The 18524-nt window shown below is 34.0% G+C and overlaps 1 protein-coding gene across 1 annotated transcript in view; it reads left to right on the top strand.

Moving 5' to 3' along the window:
- Positions 1-18524, top strand: part of USP34 (ubiquitin specific peptidase 34) — a 254353-nt gene that overhangs the window by 116404 nt on the left and 119425 nt on the right. The window contains 5 exon segments of the mRNA XM_030311792.1: positions 626-840; positions 5012-5127; positions 5213-5340; positions 14099-14188; positions 16479-16574. Of these exon segments, the coding sequence (XP_030167652.1) occupies positions 626-840; positions 5012-5127; positions 5213-5340; positions 14099-14188; positions 16479-16574 (645 nt within the window).

The following is an 18524-nucleotide window of genomic DNA, read 5'->3' as shown; positions in this document are numbered from 1 at the left end:
AAGACAAAGCAATTAGTTTGTAAAACTGAGGTGAAATATATTCATTTTGTCACATTGCAGATCTTTTAGTTTTCATACCCACAACAATTCTCTACTTCACAAGACCTACAATTTTCATATTAGCACTTCCCATGTTCTCTGTGCAGGGTACCTCTTGTGAATCTCTAAATTAATCCTGACCATTTTTTCTTTGTGTTATTTTTTATCTTTTTTGTTTTCCATCCTTAAAGTACCCAGTATGGTATGTTTCAGAAGTAAATTGCTTACTAGGTATTGTTTTAATAGGAGTTTACATTGAATAAAAGTCTCCTGGTTAATAACCACATCTAGATTGCAGCCTTAAAATGAAGTATTTTCCTGGTTGTAATCTCATTCGATTTTGGAGTTGTACAGGGTTTCACATTGTGGTTTGAGCTCAGAAAATATGTAACAGTGAGTTTACAGATTTTCCCTAAAATTATCTTTGAGTTGGTTTTAGTGAAATGTGTTGATGGGTCAGACAATATGTGGGTATATTGTGTAATTAATTTATAATTCTGACATAGTGGGGTTTTTAGTTTTTGAGACAATTTTTGTGTGTTTCACAACATGTGTTTTAACTTTGTGCTTTTCTCTGTGTTAATAGGCATATGGTTGATGATATGCTAAGTGCAGATGATGTCAGTTGCAGTAGCTCCCAGGTCAGTGCAAAATCAGAAAAAAATATGGCTGATTTTGATGGTGAAGAATCTGGGTGTGAAGAGGAACTAGTTCAGATTAATTCACATGCAGAGCTAACATCTCATCTCCAACAACATCTTCCCAATTTAGCATCTATTTACCATGAACATCTTAGTCAAGGTAAGGTTTTGTAGTAAGTAAAATATTTACTTTCTTTAAAACAATTTATATTGATAAAAGGATTCAATATTTAATGTTATACTTGAATATTTTTGCCAAATCATACGTGTGTGGTTTGTTTTCTTTCCTCGGGAATGAAATTATTATGAATACTCCATCATGAATATAAAGGCTACATTTCTATCAAGAGATATTTAGCTAGGAAAGGAAATACATAATATATAAAATTATAGTCTTGTATGTTAGAAAATAAATGGCTGTATTAAATTTTATATTTAGAAATCTAAGGAGCTAAAAGGAAATTACACAGGGTCATATGTTGTATGAGTCCATTTATGTAAAATGTCTAGCATAGTCTTTAGTGAGTAGAAAGTAGATTAATGGTTGCCTTGGGCTAGGGAGGGTTGGGAGGATATAAGAGTAGAGGTAACTGCTACAGGGCAAGGTGTTCCATCCGGAGTGATGGAAATGTTCACAAAATGATGGTTCTAATCATTTCAAATCATTCTTTAAAAAGTAATAGGAAATGACCATACTTGGAAGAATGGAGGTTAGAGGAGGTTGAAGAATAATAGAAGAAAAAGGAGGAAAGGGAGACAAATTAAGAGGGAAAAATAGTATTAGAATTAGCAGTTTAAAGGTTCAACTTCCTGAAACTAATGGAACATTGTCAAGTACACTTCAAAAAAAATAAAGTGCTATATACACTTAAAAAATTAAAATAGGGGCACCTGCTCAGTCAGTTAAGTATCTAACTTTGGCTGAGGTCATGATCTTGTGGTTTGTGAGTTTGAGCCTCACATCGGGCTCTGCGTTGACAACTCCAGAGCCTGGAGCCTGCTTCGTCTCTTTCTCTCTCTCTCAAAAAAAATAAACATGAAAAAAATTTTTTAATGTTAAAATAAAGGTCCAGCCTCATGCTTTTTAAGGTACTATCAGCCCCTGCTAGCCTAGGAAATGGATTTTGGTGTACCAGTACAGACTGAGTAAACCTGATAGATAGGTTTATGTTAAAAAGCCATAATCAAATTTAGAGATATAACTTAAGGACTTTGGCAACAGTTTAATTGATTTCAAATTACGTGTGCATGATGTAGATAAGGGTATCTTGACTTTTTTTTAATTGTTGTGTTATTGTGGTTTTTTGAGAAATGAATAGATTAAGTAAGATTGAGGTCAGTTGAATTTGATACCATATTTACTAAATTTTCACCATTATTTTTATTCTATTTTCCTTTTACTCAGTATTGTACCTATTTTTTACTATATGAAGTTAGAAATTGAGCAGAATTATTATGTATATTAATGCTTTCTGAATCTACCTTGTATAACTAGTACTATGAAGAACTTTTCAACACAGTAACACAATTCAGTTTAAAAATAGGCAAAAAAAAAAAAAAAAAAGGTGGGGGGGGTCCCTGGATGGCTCAGTCAGTTAAGTATCTGATTCATGATCTCAGCTCGGTCTTGCTCTCACAGTCATGAATTCAAGCCCCATGTTGGGCTCTGTACTAGGCGTGAAGCCTACCTTAAAAAAAACAAAAATGGGCAAAAGATTTGAATAGTTAAAAGAAGATACAGAAATGTGGTCAATAAATACATGAAACTGATGCTTAGTATCTCCAGTTACCTGGGAAATGCAAAAAATTACTACCACAATGCAATACTACTATATACCTACTGTAATGGGTAAAATTAAAGACTAACGATATTAAATGACACTAACTTCTAGAACAATTAGAACTCTCCGTTGCTGTTGAGGAGTATGAATTCAGCTGATTTGGGACCTGTTACACCAGTTTCTTATAAAGTTGAACATGTATCTCTCCATATGACCCAGCAATTCCTATTCTGGTTTATTTACCCGAGAAATGAAAACATACGTACACAAAAAGATTGTACAGTGAATGTTCATACCTGTTCCAGAATAATTTCAACTGGAATTAACTGGTATATTAACAAAATATGGTATATTTACACAAAGTAAGACTACTCATTAATAAGGAAAGAACTAATACATGCAACGTAATGGGTAAATATCAACATTCTAAGCAAATGAAATTAAAAGGGTGTATTACATACTGAGTATCACTAAAAGCAATTCTGGAATATTCAAAAGTACAGTAAAACCTTGGTTTGCAAGCATAATTCATTCCAGGAACATGCTTGTAATCCAACTCGTATATCAAAGCAGATTTCAGGAACCATTGGCTCAGTTGTGATCATGTGACATTCGGTGCCACATACTATTTGTGTTGCAAGTTAAAATTTATTAGAAATGTTTGCTCATCTTGTGGAACACATGCAGAACAAATTACTCACAATCCAAGGTTTTATAAATTAGTTTATAATGATTGAAATCTTCTTAATGATTACCTAAGGTTTGGTGGTAGAGAATGATTGTAAGAGGTCACAAGGGAACATTTTGGGGTGATAGAAATGTTCTATATCTTGATTATGTGTTTACATTATACTTTAATAAAATTAAGCTAAAAAAGAAATATTAAAACAAAACCACCAAAAGGCAGGCCAAGGACTGGGAGAAATATTTGCAAATTATGTATCTCGTAAAGGGCTTATATCCAGAATATGCAGGAACTTTTACAACTCAGTAGTAATTTAGCAAAGAGAGAAGATACACAAATGAATGATAGCACATGAAAAGATGCTAAAACATCATTAGTCATTAGGGAAATGCAAATTTTAAAAAATACTTGTTTATTTGAGGGACTCCTGGGTGGCTCAGTTGGTTAAGCATCCAACTCCTGATGTCAGCTCAAGTCATTGTCTCACAGTTTGTGAGTTTGAGCTTACACAGAGCACAAGTGAGTTTGAGCACAGAGTAGAGCCCCTTGTGTGACCAGATCCCCCAAATGGGAGATCATGATCAGAGCCAGAATCAAGAGGGACACTTAACTGACTGAACCACTTAGGCATCTCACCAAATGAAAATTTTTAAATCACAATGAGATTCTACTGCACACCTATTAGAATGGCTGAAATTAAAAAGAGTGACCCTGCTGATGTATTGTGGGGATGTAGAGGAACAGGAACTGGTACTCTAATAAACTATTGTTGGGAATGTAAAATGGCACAAACATTTTGGAAAACAGTTTGGCAATTCTTCAGATGTTAAATACACATTTATCTTGTGACTCACCAATTCCAGTTTACCGAAGAGAAGGGAAAGCATGTGTCCATATAGACTTGTTACACAGATGTTTATGGCAGCATCATTCATATTAGCCAGAGCCTGGAATCTCTGAAATGTCTATTAACTGTTGAATATAACCAAAATGAAGTATTTCCATGTAATAGAATATTATACTGTAATTAAAATGAATACTATATGTGCTTTGATATTGATGAACCTCAAAACATATTTTGGTAAGTGAACAAATTCAGATGTAAGGCTACACAAATTGTATGATTCCATTTACAAAAATTTCTAGAAAAGGCTAATTTATGTGGATGCAAAAATGGATTAGAGCTGAGGAATGTGATAGGAATTGTAATTAGGTATGAAGGAATGTTTTAAGGTGGTGGAAGTGCTTTAAACATTAATGTTGATGGTTGTACAATTCTTGTTTCAATGAAATCAATGTATATGTACAATTAAATAGGGAAATTTCATGGTAAAGCTGTTCAAAAAAAACAAGCATTTTTACTTATTAGAACTAGTGAAAATTTATTTAGCTTGGCACACAAAGCCTAAATTATTATACTAGAATCTTTGCATTTAGTTGAATGTTGTAGGTAAATCGTCTTTGGTACAACTTTTTAAATGTAGGGATATAAAACATTATACAGAAGGTAATTTAGAAGAATGTTTCTTAGCTATAAAATTATTCCAAGAAAATTATCTTTATGCTTAATTTGAGTTTCAAGCATTTATATATAGTTCACTTGACATGTGAAAAACAATCATAGTTACTAGAAATAATGAAGAGACTATGAGAAGAAAACTCTTCTTAAACTTTAGTCTTATCAATTTCTCAGCAACACTGCAGCTCACAAAGCAACTGTTGTGTTAATCTTGTATTGTTTTTATTTTGTGGTGTAAAAATAAATTGTTACACTTTACTTTGGATTTGTTAACATTACGAATGCTATAATTCACAATTTCAGTCAGTTGCATTCCTCTATAGTGTGTTATATTTCATCTCTTCAGGACCTGCAGTTCATAAACATCAATTCAACAGTAATGCTGTGACAGACATTAATTTGGATAACGTTTGCAAGAAAGGAAACACTTTGTTGTGGGATATAGTTCAAGATGATGATGCGGTAAGTTACTTGATAGAATGACTACAAAATTACACCAAAAATGCAAACAGGATAAACTGACTTTATGTGTATACATTTTTTGCAGGTTAATCTTTCTGAAGGATTAATAAATGAAGCAGAGAAGCTTCTCTGTTCCTTAGTATGTTGGTTTACGGATAGACAGATTCGAATGAGATTCATTGAAGGTTGCCTTGAAAATTTAGGAAACAACAGGTAAATGGGAATTTAAAAAAATTTTATATAGTAGTCAAAGTTCCTTTTGTGTATTCTTTACTGACTATGGTATGTTGGATTCATAGCATTTAATGAAACATTACCAACCAAAATTTTTTTTTTTTTTTTAAGTAATTGTGGTTTTCTTATTAGGTTCGAAGATTTTTTTACCTCATAGGGTTCTTTTTTTTTTTTTTTTTTAAATTAGACCTTCTTTTTCGGCACTTGTGACACCCTTGATTAGATATCCTGCAACAGAAACAAAGTAATAGTAACAATACTTTCTTCTTGATTCTGGAAACATAGTGGTGACTGCTGTGTTTTCAAATTTCAGTTAAATGTTCTTGAACTGTTTCATATATAAAACAACCTAAATAAGATAAATGAAGTTAAACTTAAGTGAAATGCAAACATTTTGATAATGGCATTGTTCTTCCATCTGGGTCGATCTTTTATGTCTTGACTTGTGTCATGCATAAAGAATTAGGCTGGTGGTTTTGTCTAGTTTGAATTCTGCCATGTACTTCTTACTTGGGCTAAGATGATTACCGCAACTTTTGATTTTCAGTTATTTTTCATTGGTATAGTTTCAGGTTTCCTTTCTCTTACACTGCTTTGGTAATGCCATCTCTATTATAGGGCATTCACTTACTAATTGAATGTATTGTATTCTGTTCTATTCATACAATGTTTTCAGCACACTCTGCCTAAGCCTGATACAAATATTTAATTTTACTGAATGCTTTAATAAGCTTTAAAGTTTAAATGCTATAAACTTTTTTTTAAAACTCAGTTGAATTAGAAAAAGTATGTGTGACAGTTTCTGCTTTTTCTTTTAAACGGTTATATAGTTTGAACAGTTTCTTCATGCAGGTATAAGAAACCACTTAATAAATAGACCTCTGTTAGCACATCAGTTACATCACTTGACATAAATTCTTTAAAAGGAATGCTTTTAATGGCTAGATTAATTTTTTTAAATTTATGTAGGTAGTATAGCAGTTAATTTTAAAATGTAAATTGTCTTTTAGACGTCTTTGTGAAACCAGTAAACAGTTTTTTTAAGTGGTTGTGACAGTTTATATTTCCCATATGTGCATCTGCATACCCTAAGACGCAGCAGTTCCACTGCTAATTCCAGCAGTTCCACTGCTAAGTATGTGCCTTACAGAAAGACATCCAGATGATTGCCAAAATGCACATTCAAGAATGTCCGGGGGCACCTGGGTGGCTCAGTTGGTTGAACGTTCGATTTCAGATCAGGTCATAATCTCACGGTTTGTGAGTTTGAGCCCCGCGTCGGGCTCTGTGCTGACAGCTCAGAGTCTGGAGCCTGCTTCGGATTCTGTGTGTGTCTCTCTCTCTGCTCCTCCCCTGCTCACACTCTCTCAAAAATAAATAAAGATTTAAAAAGTAAAGTAAAAAGAAAAGAATGTTCATAGCTGGGGTGCTTGGAGTGGCTCAGTCTGTTAAGTGTCCAACTTTGGCTCAGTTCGTGATCTCACAGTATGTGAGTTCAAGCCCCACATCGGGCTCTTTGCTGTCAGTGCAGAGACCACTTCTGATCCTCTGTATCCCTCTGTCTCTCTGCCTCTCTCACCCCCCCCACCCCAAAAATAAATAAATAAACAAACTTAAAAAGAAAGTTCATAGTAGCATTATTCAAAATAACTGAATAGTCTTTATATAGCTATCCAAGTGTCAAAAAAGAATAGAAAGGAAAACTAAATGGTGGACTCTTTGTTGAATGACATTATAGCAGTAACATTGAATTAACTACAGCTGCATGGAATAGTATGGATGAACTTCACAGATACAATGTTGAGTGTAATAAGCCAGATATAAGAGAGTGTATCACTGTTACTCTATTTATGTAAAGTTTAAAAACAGGAAAATGATTGTATTTAGTAGTCAGGATAATGGTTACTATTGGGTTATGTAGTGACTAGAACAGAGGCACAATGAAAGCCAGATGTATGTTGGTAATGATTTATTTCTTGATGGGGGTGCTTATCATACAGATATGTTCACCTCCTATTCTGAGTTATTAGGTATACACTTTTTCCATGTATACTTCAGTAAGACTGTGTGAAATATGAAACATCATGCAGCCTTTAAAGATTTTTTTTAAAGATTATATCAATATAGAGGCATATAATTACAGGCTTGTCTGTTAAGAAAGATTGCAAGCAATATGTGAGACTATAAAATGGTTAATTTTGAGAGAATTGAGTACTTCTTTTCTTCCTTATGCTTTTTGATTTATTTTTCCACAGTCATCACACCTTTAAAAGTAGGAAAACTTAAAAGGGACAGAAGGAAAAATAAGTGTGTAAAAACGGAAAATAGTCAATCCGGATTTTTTATTAAGCTTTAATTTGTCCACTCCCAGATTAGTTGAAATTAAAGCATTTTTCCTTTGTTCACTTCCTGTATCCTGATACAGTTACTTAATTAATGCTTTATTGAGTATGTTGTAAACATGATTACTGTGTTGCATTTAATTTTGCCCTCAAACTTGACTCTTCAGATGGTTGCTGTATCATGCTAGTTTTGTAGTGAACGACAGTCATATGTGATAATATTTAGAGCATAATGGCATTTTTTAGCATAGGAAATACACACCACATCCAGTGTATACCAGTTAAACTTACCAACATTATTATGCAAGTTGAAAAATTTTTGTACATCATTGGTCTGGGTTTCTTTTTTATTTTTCTTTTTCAACGTTTATTTATTTTTGGGACAGAGAGAGACAGAGCATGAACGGGGGAGGGGCAGAGACACAGAATCGGAAACAGGCTCCAGGCTCTGAGCCATCAGCCCAGAGCCCGACGCGGGGCTCGAACCCATGGACCGCGAGATCATGACCTGGCTGAAGTCGGACGCTCAACCAACTGCGCCACCCAGGCGCCCCTGGTCTGGGTTTCTTGATAAACCAGTGATTTTCAGTGGGAGTGAATCCCCCCCCCCCACCCCCTGGCAATATCAACCAAGATATTTTTTGGTCGTTAACACTAATGAATGGTATTGGATGTATTACTACAGGCCAGGGACGCTGCTAAATATCCATCAATGCAGAGAACAGCCTCTCCACAACAAAAGGATTACCTGGTCCAAAATAGTCAGTAGTGGCATCTGAATTATAGAAACCCTAAAGAATGTAAGAATTCTTTTTCAAATCTAGCCCCTGGGTTTACCATCAGAAAGGAGTGTTGCATAAGGATGCTAATATTAATGGTAAAGCTCTTCCTTATGTTGAAACAAATGGGCCACTGCAACCTTATTTATCATTTTCCTGACATTTGACAAAAGAACACAGAAGTCTACTTCTTGGTGGTGTCAGTTTTTTATGTACTTAAGGAAGCTTTATCTTTTTATTTTCTCTGTACTAACTTTTATATTTTCTTTGCAGTTCCTTACATGGTTTATAGACCTATCAGCATTGTTTGTTTTTCCTTTTCTGTGGTCATATTCCAATTTATTTGATAAAATGAATCTAGTTTTTGGGGCACCTGGGTGGCTTTGTTGGTTCAATGTCTGACTCTTGATTTTGGCTCAGGTCGTGATCTTGTCGTTTGTGGGATTGAGCCTTGCATCGGGCCCTGCGCTGACATCATGGAGCCTACTTGGGATTCTTGCTTGTCCGCATGTGTGCACTCGCTCGCTCTCTCAACTATAAAACATTAAATAAACATTAAAAAAATAAACTTAGCTTTTTTTTTTAACAGTAATATGGGCCTATTCTCAGGAAGCATAGAGATCTGAAAAAGAAAATTAAAGCCTCTATAAATCGTCCATAATTCTACCATTTATATGGAACCGTTGTAAACACTTTTTTTAAATGCCTTGCCTAGTCTCTGATATGCAGCATGTGTGTGCTTTGTGCACATTTAGCCTCAGGCAGATTGTTTTATAAGACACAGACGAACATTTCAAGAGTGCAGGAAGTTAAAAGTTACAGAAACACACAGTAGACTGCTTTGCAGAATGTTTTCATAAAGTGAGAGCGTGAGGCAGATGGTAGCTCCCACAATGAAAAGTCCATTTCTTTTCAGGCTTGTCTCCAAGGCTGGGTGAGATAAGACTGCTGTCCATTGAGTAGGATGGATTTAGGGGTTGGGTTGTAATCAGCCCCTTTGTTTTTTTATGTTCATTAGAAGGCATTTCCTGTACCTAGGCACCCCCTGAAGATTTGTGTCCTCCCAAGAATTGAATTGAGCCTGGAATTCTGTCTCCTATGCTATTCTTGATCCTGTGTATGTACTTTACCACACATGCTCAAAACTTTTGCCTTTGTGTACAAAAGATGTTTATATAAATAAAGGTTTGTAGGGGCGCCTGGGTGGCTCAGTCGGTTAAGCATCCGACTTCAGCTCAGGTCACGATTTCACAGTCTGTGAGTTCGAGCTCCACGTCGGGCTCTGTGCTGACAGCTCAGAGCCTGGAGCCTGCTTCGGATTCTGTGTCTCCCTCCCTCTCTGCCCCTTCCCCGCTCATGCTCTGTCTCTCTCTGTCTCAAAAATAAATAAAAACATTTAAAAATAAATAAATAAACAAACAAACAAATAAATAAATAAATGTTTGTATAATTAACAAATGGATGGTACTATATACTACTTTTGTTTTCTCCTCTATAAAGACTATATTCCATATAGCATTTCATGTCAACTTTTGGTATATACTATAATTTATAATGACTGAAAAAGAATTTTGTAGAATGCATCAGTCTTTTTTTTTTTTTTTTTTTAACGTTTTATTTATTTTTGAGACAGAGAGAGACAGAGCATGAACGGGGGAGGGGCCGAGAGAGAGGGAGACACAGAATCTGAAACAGGCTCCAGGCTCTGAGCCGTGAGCCCAGAGCCCGATGCGGGGCTCGAACTCACAGACCGCGAGATTGTGACCTGAGCCGAAGTCGGCCGCCCAACCGACTGAGCCAGTCGGGGGCACCTGGGCGCCCCTAGAATGCATCAGTCTTAAAACATGTAGTCCAGGATTAGGAAAAAATCATTCAAACATAACTTTGTGAATAACATCAGCAAACGTGTTCATTCTGCTAAGGCAACATAATATTTTATTGGTGGTAATTACAGGAATATCATACTGTTACCTAGTAATAAGCTTCTGGTAACAGCAGTAACTCTTGGATTGAAGCAAAGAGCTAGGGCATTTTAGGGTAAAACATCTTTTATTAAGTCTAAAATTAGTATCTTGTCACTCTGGATCGTTGAACCATTTTATCCTTAAACACATTGTTGCTTATGATTGTGTTTTGGTATTTGAAATTTTCACCCTTAGAAGAAATTGTGAAATGTAGGTTTAAATATAACAGTCCTTTTTTTTATGTTGAGTTTTGTCAGCATATCACCAATCAAAACTGGGCAAAAAAGTTGATAAGTCAGTTTAACATGTAGTTGTTACAGGAAAAAATCTACAGTATAATTTTAATTGGAACAGGTTGGTGTATATCTTGTGACTTTTAACATTGAAATATAAATTATTATTATCACCAAATTATCTTCCCTGATTTTGTAGCTATGTTAATAATTTTCAGTCTGTAATCACTTTATATCATTTTTTCCTTTTAAATTTAGCAGTTTAAATAAAAAGTATTATTTTGGGATCATTTAGATCATTTGATCCAGATTCGGTCATTTCTTAGAAACTATTAATAGTGCTTTAAATGTGTGTATTTTATGTTCTTAGGAAATTAAAAAAAAATTTTTTTAATGTTTATCTTTGAGAGAGACAGTGTGAGTGAGGGAGGGGTAGAGAAAGAGAGGGAGACCAAGAATTCACAGCAGGCTCCAGCCTCTGAACTGTCAGCACAGAGCCCAATGCAAGCCACAAGATCATGACCTGAGTGAAAGTCACACACTCCACTGACTGAGTCACCCAGGCACCCTGATCAACTTTTAAAGAAATGTTTTAGTCCTATAAAATGTAATCTCTCCCTGATAACTCACATTTTGTAAATTGTCCTATTTTTCTGCATTCCTATTTTTGGTTATTCAGTTATATGAACCATACCATTATCCACTCATCTAAACCAGTATCCACTCAACCCCTGGCTCCCTATGCATTATTGTCAAGCAACATTACATTTCATGAAATGAAAACATGTTTATTGTAGAAAATTTGGAAAGTAAATTTAAACAGTCTAAACCTTTAACACCATTGACTGCAAGAAATAATAAGATTTTCAGAAAATATATACCTATTGCACACTATAAGACTTGTCAATGTCTTCTTAAAGTAAGATATATCTCTTTCTAGATTTTGTTTCTTTGTATTTTAAAACCATTGTTAAAAATCACTGGGCAAACAATTTTGAAATTTGCTTTTGTGATTTTAGATGAAAATTTTGTAGCTATGTTAATAATTTTCAGTCTGTAATCAGACTGAAATTTTTTTTTCTTTGTGATATCTCTTACTGATTTTATGCTTATAAAACCTCAGGTCAAGTTAATATGTATCTTTTCATTCTATTTTTTTATATCTTAATGTTTCTAAAATTTTGTCAAGAGCTTTTAGATAAAAAATCTAAAATTGATTGCTCCTGATTCTCCATGGTCCATTTTTCCAATTATCATTATTGTGCAACTTGTTGAAAAATATTAAAAAGTTTAATGTTAAAAAACACACTTAAATATTTAAATGTTTGTAAATATTTAAAGAATATTTACTTGACACTTAGTGGATATTAGTCACTTACTGTCTCCATGACTCAATTATGTACTCCTTAATCTGTACCAGTGTGGTTTTGATCCTTTAACATTCTATTAATATGCTGTTTCTTTCGTCATCTGTTGGTGTTTTTTTTCTGTCCTCATCCTTCATGACTGTATTAGTATTTTACACTTGCTCTTCCTCCTTCCTTGAAAATCTTGCCTTTAAGTTCTTTGCTAGATCATTATTTTAGATAATCTATATTCATTGTGCACCATACGCAGGGTTTTTAAATGAATAAGACAGTCCTTGCTCTCACTACCACATAGTAGTGGTAGACACATTAAATAAGGGATTATTCATTAGGTGATGATGAATGAAAGAAAATTGGGAAGGAATAAAGAGGTTTCCTTGGGCAGTGGGAAGAGTGTTCAGAGTTCATCCTCTGTTGACAGTTGAGGAAACTTGAATAAAGCCAGGGAAGGAGTTCTGCACTAGGGATAATAAAGAGGAAAATTGGAAGGAAATTCCGTTAGACTGATAAGAGAAATGGGTCAGATCACACATGGCTTTGTACTCCCAATGTAATGCAAAAAGATAATGCATTTCTCCAATTTTGGGTTTTATTCAGAAACAAGAAGTGTTTGGGATATCTGGCTGCTCTGTTGGTAGAGCCAGAGTCGTGATCTAGGTTGTGAGTCGCAGAGCCAGGTTGTGAGTTCAAGCCCCATGTTGGTTCATGGAGCCTACTTAAAACAAAAACTAATTTGAAAAAAAAAAAAAAAAAGAAACAGGAAGTTTTCTTTTCTAATTTCTCCTACTTGGTATTTACCATGTTTCTCTTCCATTCTGAAGTGCAGCCCTACACTCTGATTTTCTTGGTATTCTTCTCAAAAAGAGTAGGCATTTTGGGGAACTTAACTTATATGGCATACTTTGCTCTTTTTAAAATTTTTTTCATGAAGTAAGATAAGCCTTAAAAAAAATTCACTATATCATTGGAGTTTGTCCTGCTTCTTTTAAGGCTCATGCAGCCGACCTCCTTGCCTATTGAGACTTCTGGGATGTGTGCATCTCTATCTTCCCTGTACCCCTTTCTTTCAGAAGATAAACACTCTCAGATCTACTTAAAGTTGTAGAGCGATTTCATAATCCGTTTTTTGCTCCTTCATACTTGAGGTATATGGTTTGTTTCCATTGTTAACATGGCTCATAATGCAGTGATTTTTCAACTTGGGTGCAGATCATACTAAGTGAGAATTAAGGAGAAAAGGATAATTTGCATAGTTTAAAAAATGTTCTCTATATTATTGCTGCTCAGAATGTGGTTCACAAACCAGTTTGAGTATCACTTGGGAGGTTAGAAATGCAGAATTTCCGGGGCGCCTAGGTGACTCAGTCAGCTGAGTGTCCGACTTTGGCTCAGGTCATGATCTCACGGTTATTGGGTTCGATCCCCACATCAGGCTGTGCTGACAGCTCAAGCCTGGAGCCTGCTTTGGATTATCTGTCTCCTTTCTCTGCCCCTCCCTGACTTGTGCTCTGTCTCTCAAAAATAAATAAATGTAACGAAAAAGTAAAAATAAATTTTAAAAAAAGGAAATGCAGAATTTCTTACCTCAGACCTGCCAATCAGAATTTACATTTTAACAAAATTCCAGGTGAATCAGCGCACATTAAATTTTGAGAAGCCCTGTTCTAGGTAACTTGCTTACACTGCTTGTCCCTATTTTCCTTGATTAAGTTCTCGGAAGTACCCATGACTTCTTAATTTTTTTTTTTTTTTGTTCATGAAAGTATTCTTTATTTTTAAATGCTCTTCATTTGTTTTTCTGCTCAGGTATTTATAGTGTATTTTACTTTATTTTAGATTGGGATTTTAAAATGGGTTTCTTGCCCTACTGTATAAAATAAATTTAAACTTTAAGGAAAAATTTTTCAATGTTATATAAGAAATATAATGTAAAGTTCATTAAAGTCCTTTTGTATTTAAGATTTTTAATAGCTGAATTTCTGTAAAAAGCTAGAATTAGCAATAGTATCTAAAATTGTTTTATTCTATAAATACCTGTTTTTGCTGTTTCAGATCAGTAGTAATTTCACTTCGTCTTCTTCCAAAGTTGTTTGGTACTTTTCAGCAGTTTGGAAGCAGTTATGATACACATTGGATTACAATGTAAGTAAATAAAAGAAACAAAAGTATTCATTTAAAATGTGTTTGATTATCATAGTCATCAAAGTCCCATGGATATTTTATTACTATCAGGAAGAAAATCTGACTTTTGTTTTCTTTGTAGTTTAAGAAAAATCATGTAACAAGTAATGCTCTAATTTTAGCGTGAAGTTTTGTAGTATATCTGCCAAAGTAAAGGACTCCTGAAACAAGAGACACACTAAAATAAACAACATAGGGTGCCTTTTATTTTTCTCATTACTAGGAATTGATTATAGACATTACATCATGTTAGGGATAATTTCGACACCACCCTGTTACTCTTTCACATTTCCAGAGAATTTAGGATTAATGAATGTTAAAGAATGTTTTCAAGGGTAAGTAGTCTGATGTGAAATTAATCCAAGCTTTGGTAATATTCTTGAGAAAGTTGGCTAACAGGAATTTCATTAATCTGTAAGAATGTGTTTATTTGCTTTATTCAAAATAGACTTTTGGAGAGATTTCAGGGACATTTAGATTTTAGGAAAAATCTATTGAGGGATTCATTTTTGAGGTCAAATAAGATAACTTTTTACCTAATTCCTTCTCACATCTAAGATTAGCTGTTAACAGCACTTGTTTGCTTTCAAAGTGAATATCATTTAGAAAAATTCTTAAGACTTCACGGTAGTTCTAAATAGGATGAAGCCCTCAAAGCCCTTGCTGTTTTTTGCTCTTTTAAATGAGATCTATTTAACCTGAACCTCTATTAAAAAAAAAAAAAAATCCTCTGCTTTTAGTTAATATTATAGTATGACTCTAGTGACAATTTAATTTGTAAGTGTAGGGAAGGTCTTTCAAATGTTATATGACTCTAGTGACAATTATAGTATGACTCTAGTGACAATTTAATTTGTAAGTGTATGGAAGGTCTTTCAAATACTTAACAGAGGCATAGGGAAAAGCATTTAGCATACTTTAAGTATAAGAAGAATGTGAATCTAGTTTCATTGACTCTTCAAATAGTTTTTAAATGGTTGAATGATAGAATTCTGATGTATTAAAAGGGATTTTACTTGTAGCTAACCTGGGTAAGTTGGTGACATATTTGAGATGTCATCTGAGGAGATTTATATTAAGGAATAACAAAGAATTACATCTTATAGAAGTGGGAAACTTTGTATGGTCAGTTACTTAACAGGTACCTGAACCTAAGTGTATAGAGTTAACCTTTTAGCTTAGTCCTTAAATTAAATGTAAATAAGCTCAGTTGATGGCATTTCACAGGGTTTCCCTCCTGAAGACTGGATCCTACATCTTCAGTGGGTCACTTAAAAGAACTCTGAGCTCCTGGGGTTAGTTGGCAGCAATAATAACAAAAAAAATCCTGTGAATTTATGTGCAGCAGCACTCAACATTTGGTATATATTATCTCTTAAATTCTTATGGCCCATATTTTACAATTGGAAATTGTTATTCCTTATCCACTTAGTAAATCTTCGGGTAACCAGCAAACAGACTTCAAAAGCTTAGGTTACTTGCCCAAAGCCATGCTCAAGTGTATTGGAACTGGTTTCAAACCTGAGGCTTACTGGATGTTGTCTGTGTTAACTTCACCTTCATCAAGGGATTGTAAAGGCGAGAGTAACTTATTTTGAAAAGAGGGCTATGGCAAAAATATGTAAATTTTATCAGAAGTTTTGGAATTTTAATACTTCCGTACATTTTAGCAGATACATTGGTAGTATTATGTGAAATACATTCTGTTAGTTATGGATGCTGTGGACCCTGGGATCTGTGATTGTATTTATCACTTTTCTTTTTTTATTCTAGTGTTTGTAGGTTATTTTGGAGTTTAATACCTGATTTTTTTTTTTTTTTAACAAATACTCCACAATAACAAAAAGAAAAATCAAGTGACTTAGTAAGGTTATGTTGTATGTGTACTCTGTGCCAGGCATTCTGCTAAATTCTAAATAATGACCAAGGCACATAGTCCATTCTTGTATGGACTGAATCCTACTATTTTTTAATATTAACTCACATTAGTCATTTATAATTAACACTTGTCAGACATTTTATCCTCTTCATAGAGATTGAATATTTTGAGATTAACAAACAATAATGACATTTTAAATTCATAAAAATTAAGACCTATTGCTTTGTATCTTTCACAGTTTAAATATAAATAGAACCTGTAAATTTTTGGTAATTAGAAGAATTTTTAGATCTGTATTTTTTTCTTTTCCTAGAATAGATTTATTCTCTTCCCCTATGCCTTTAAAATTACTTTTGCTTTCATTTGGGACAGGTGGGCAGAAAAAGAACTGAACATGATGAAGCTTTTCTTTGATAATTTGGTATACTATATTCAAGCTGTAAGAGAAGGAAGACAAAAACATGCACTGTAAGTATTTAACTAGGTTAGTTATGTTTAAATACTGATTGTCTTTTACCTGAAAGATAATGTCCCAGTACTTTTATTCCTTTTCTTTCATATAGTAAATAAATGTGATGAAAATTTTAGTTGTAAAAATTTTAAGAGAAAGAAAGGCTCTTTTTTGTTTTAGTTGGAGAATTTTATAACGTTATTTTTATAATTTTTACCCTTAGGGGCATGTAGGTTGTATAACTTTTGGGGGTTGATTAACCTTCACTGTTTAGTTCTGTTCAAAGTCATTGTTTTCAGGAATTAAAAATTAACTCCCCGCCCCCCTCCCCTGCCATCAGCAATATCCTTGTGTTACTATATTAGGGCATTGATGCTGAAATTTTAAAATATTTCATCATTATGTGACTTTGGATAAGAATTGGTAGAAATGGTTCAGTGGTATAATGGTATTTAAAGCTTCTTACAGGGACATGTCTGCCGAGAAGGAAACGTAAAATTCAGAAGGTTTCTGCTTATTAGTCAATTGGTGGAGATTGATGGCTAAGTTGAGAAAACCAGTTTAATGTCAATATCAGCTAGCCTTAGTATTTATTGAGAAAATATTGATGTAGAAGACTTCCACATAGATGAAAACTGAGCAGACTGTTCAGAAAAGTCATTCACCTTTAAGGTATACTTACTGACCTCCAAAATTGAATTATTTTTCCCCATAAATCCATTCTGTCTCCAGATTTTACTGTGTCCTTCAGAGTCCCACCATCCTCTCAGTCACCTGACACTTGGAGACTTTGGGGCCTTTTTTGTTGTTGTTCGTGTTGCTCTGTCATTTCCAAACATGAGAGATGATGATGATAAAAATAACAGTGTTCATTGATGTTTACTATGTACCAGATACCATTTAAGTATTAACTTCACGATATGCAACAACTCATTTGAGGTAGGCAGACTCATTTTAAAAATGAGAACATTTAAGCTATGAGATGATAAGTAATTTGCCCAAGGTCACACATTTTATAAATAGTGGCACCAAGGTTATAATTCATTTTATAAATACATTTTATAAATACTGGAATAGTCTGCTTTCTCTAATATTCTTGAGTTCTGCATTATAACTGTCGTCATTGTCTAGTTATCTTAGTGCTAATATATATCCCATGTCTTTTCACAAGTTGACATTCCCACAGACACTGTTCCAGGCCTATTTTCCAACCTCTGGATCAGGCTTCTTGCCTCATTCTCCCCTATGCTCATTAATTCCTTATCCTTTTTTTATTAGGAATGTAATACAGTACTGGAAGAAAGTACCTGGGCTTGACATTATTTTGATTAGTTCCCTCCCTAATAGACTCTAATTATTTACCTCATGAGTTTTTAAGAATTAAATGAAATAATTTAGTAAGTTGCACCTGGCACATAGGTTATCTATAAAGTATAGTTACCTGACTAAAACAAACTATGGTATAAAACAGACAACAAACTTGCCCTTTACCCTCATCTAGATTCTTCACCGTATAAAAAATAAATTTCCAGTTTCTTCAGCCTAGTATTTTTGCCACTCTAAAATCTAAACTCAGCCAATGTTTCCTGTTTTATTACTCAGTGATTTTTTTTTTAGACATCCTATTCTATAAGCCTGTCATTATTTCTGAAATACCTCCTTAAATTTATTCTATAGCTTTGTTTACAAAGTTATCTCTACACAAGATGCATGTCTTTAAGTGCTATTAAAATTCTAAGTGTTCTTCATAGTCTGTATCTTCCTTTTAATTCTTCTTGAAGCAGAGGTTGAAGATAATCATGGTTTCCTGAATCTGAGCATCTCCATAGATCTGTAAAAACCACAACAACAACAAGAAGCAGAAATAAAACCACACATGACCCACATCTTGAGCATCTTTAGGAGACAGAATTCAAGTTACTTGCCAGTAGAAAAATGCTAAGTTACAAAAGAACTTTCACCACAGC

Source organism: Lynx canadensis, chromosome A3 (genome assembly GCF_007474595.2).
Source record: "Lynx canadensis isolate LIC74 chromosome A3, mLynCan4.pri.v2, whole genome shotgun sequence".
Taxonomy (NCBI): domain Eukaryota; kingdom Metazoa; phylum Chordata; class Mammalia; order Carnivora; family Felidae; genus Lynx; species Lynx canadensis.
Note: the sequence above shows the minus strand (reverse complement) of the source record. Positions and strands in the feature narration are given on the sequence as shown.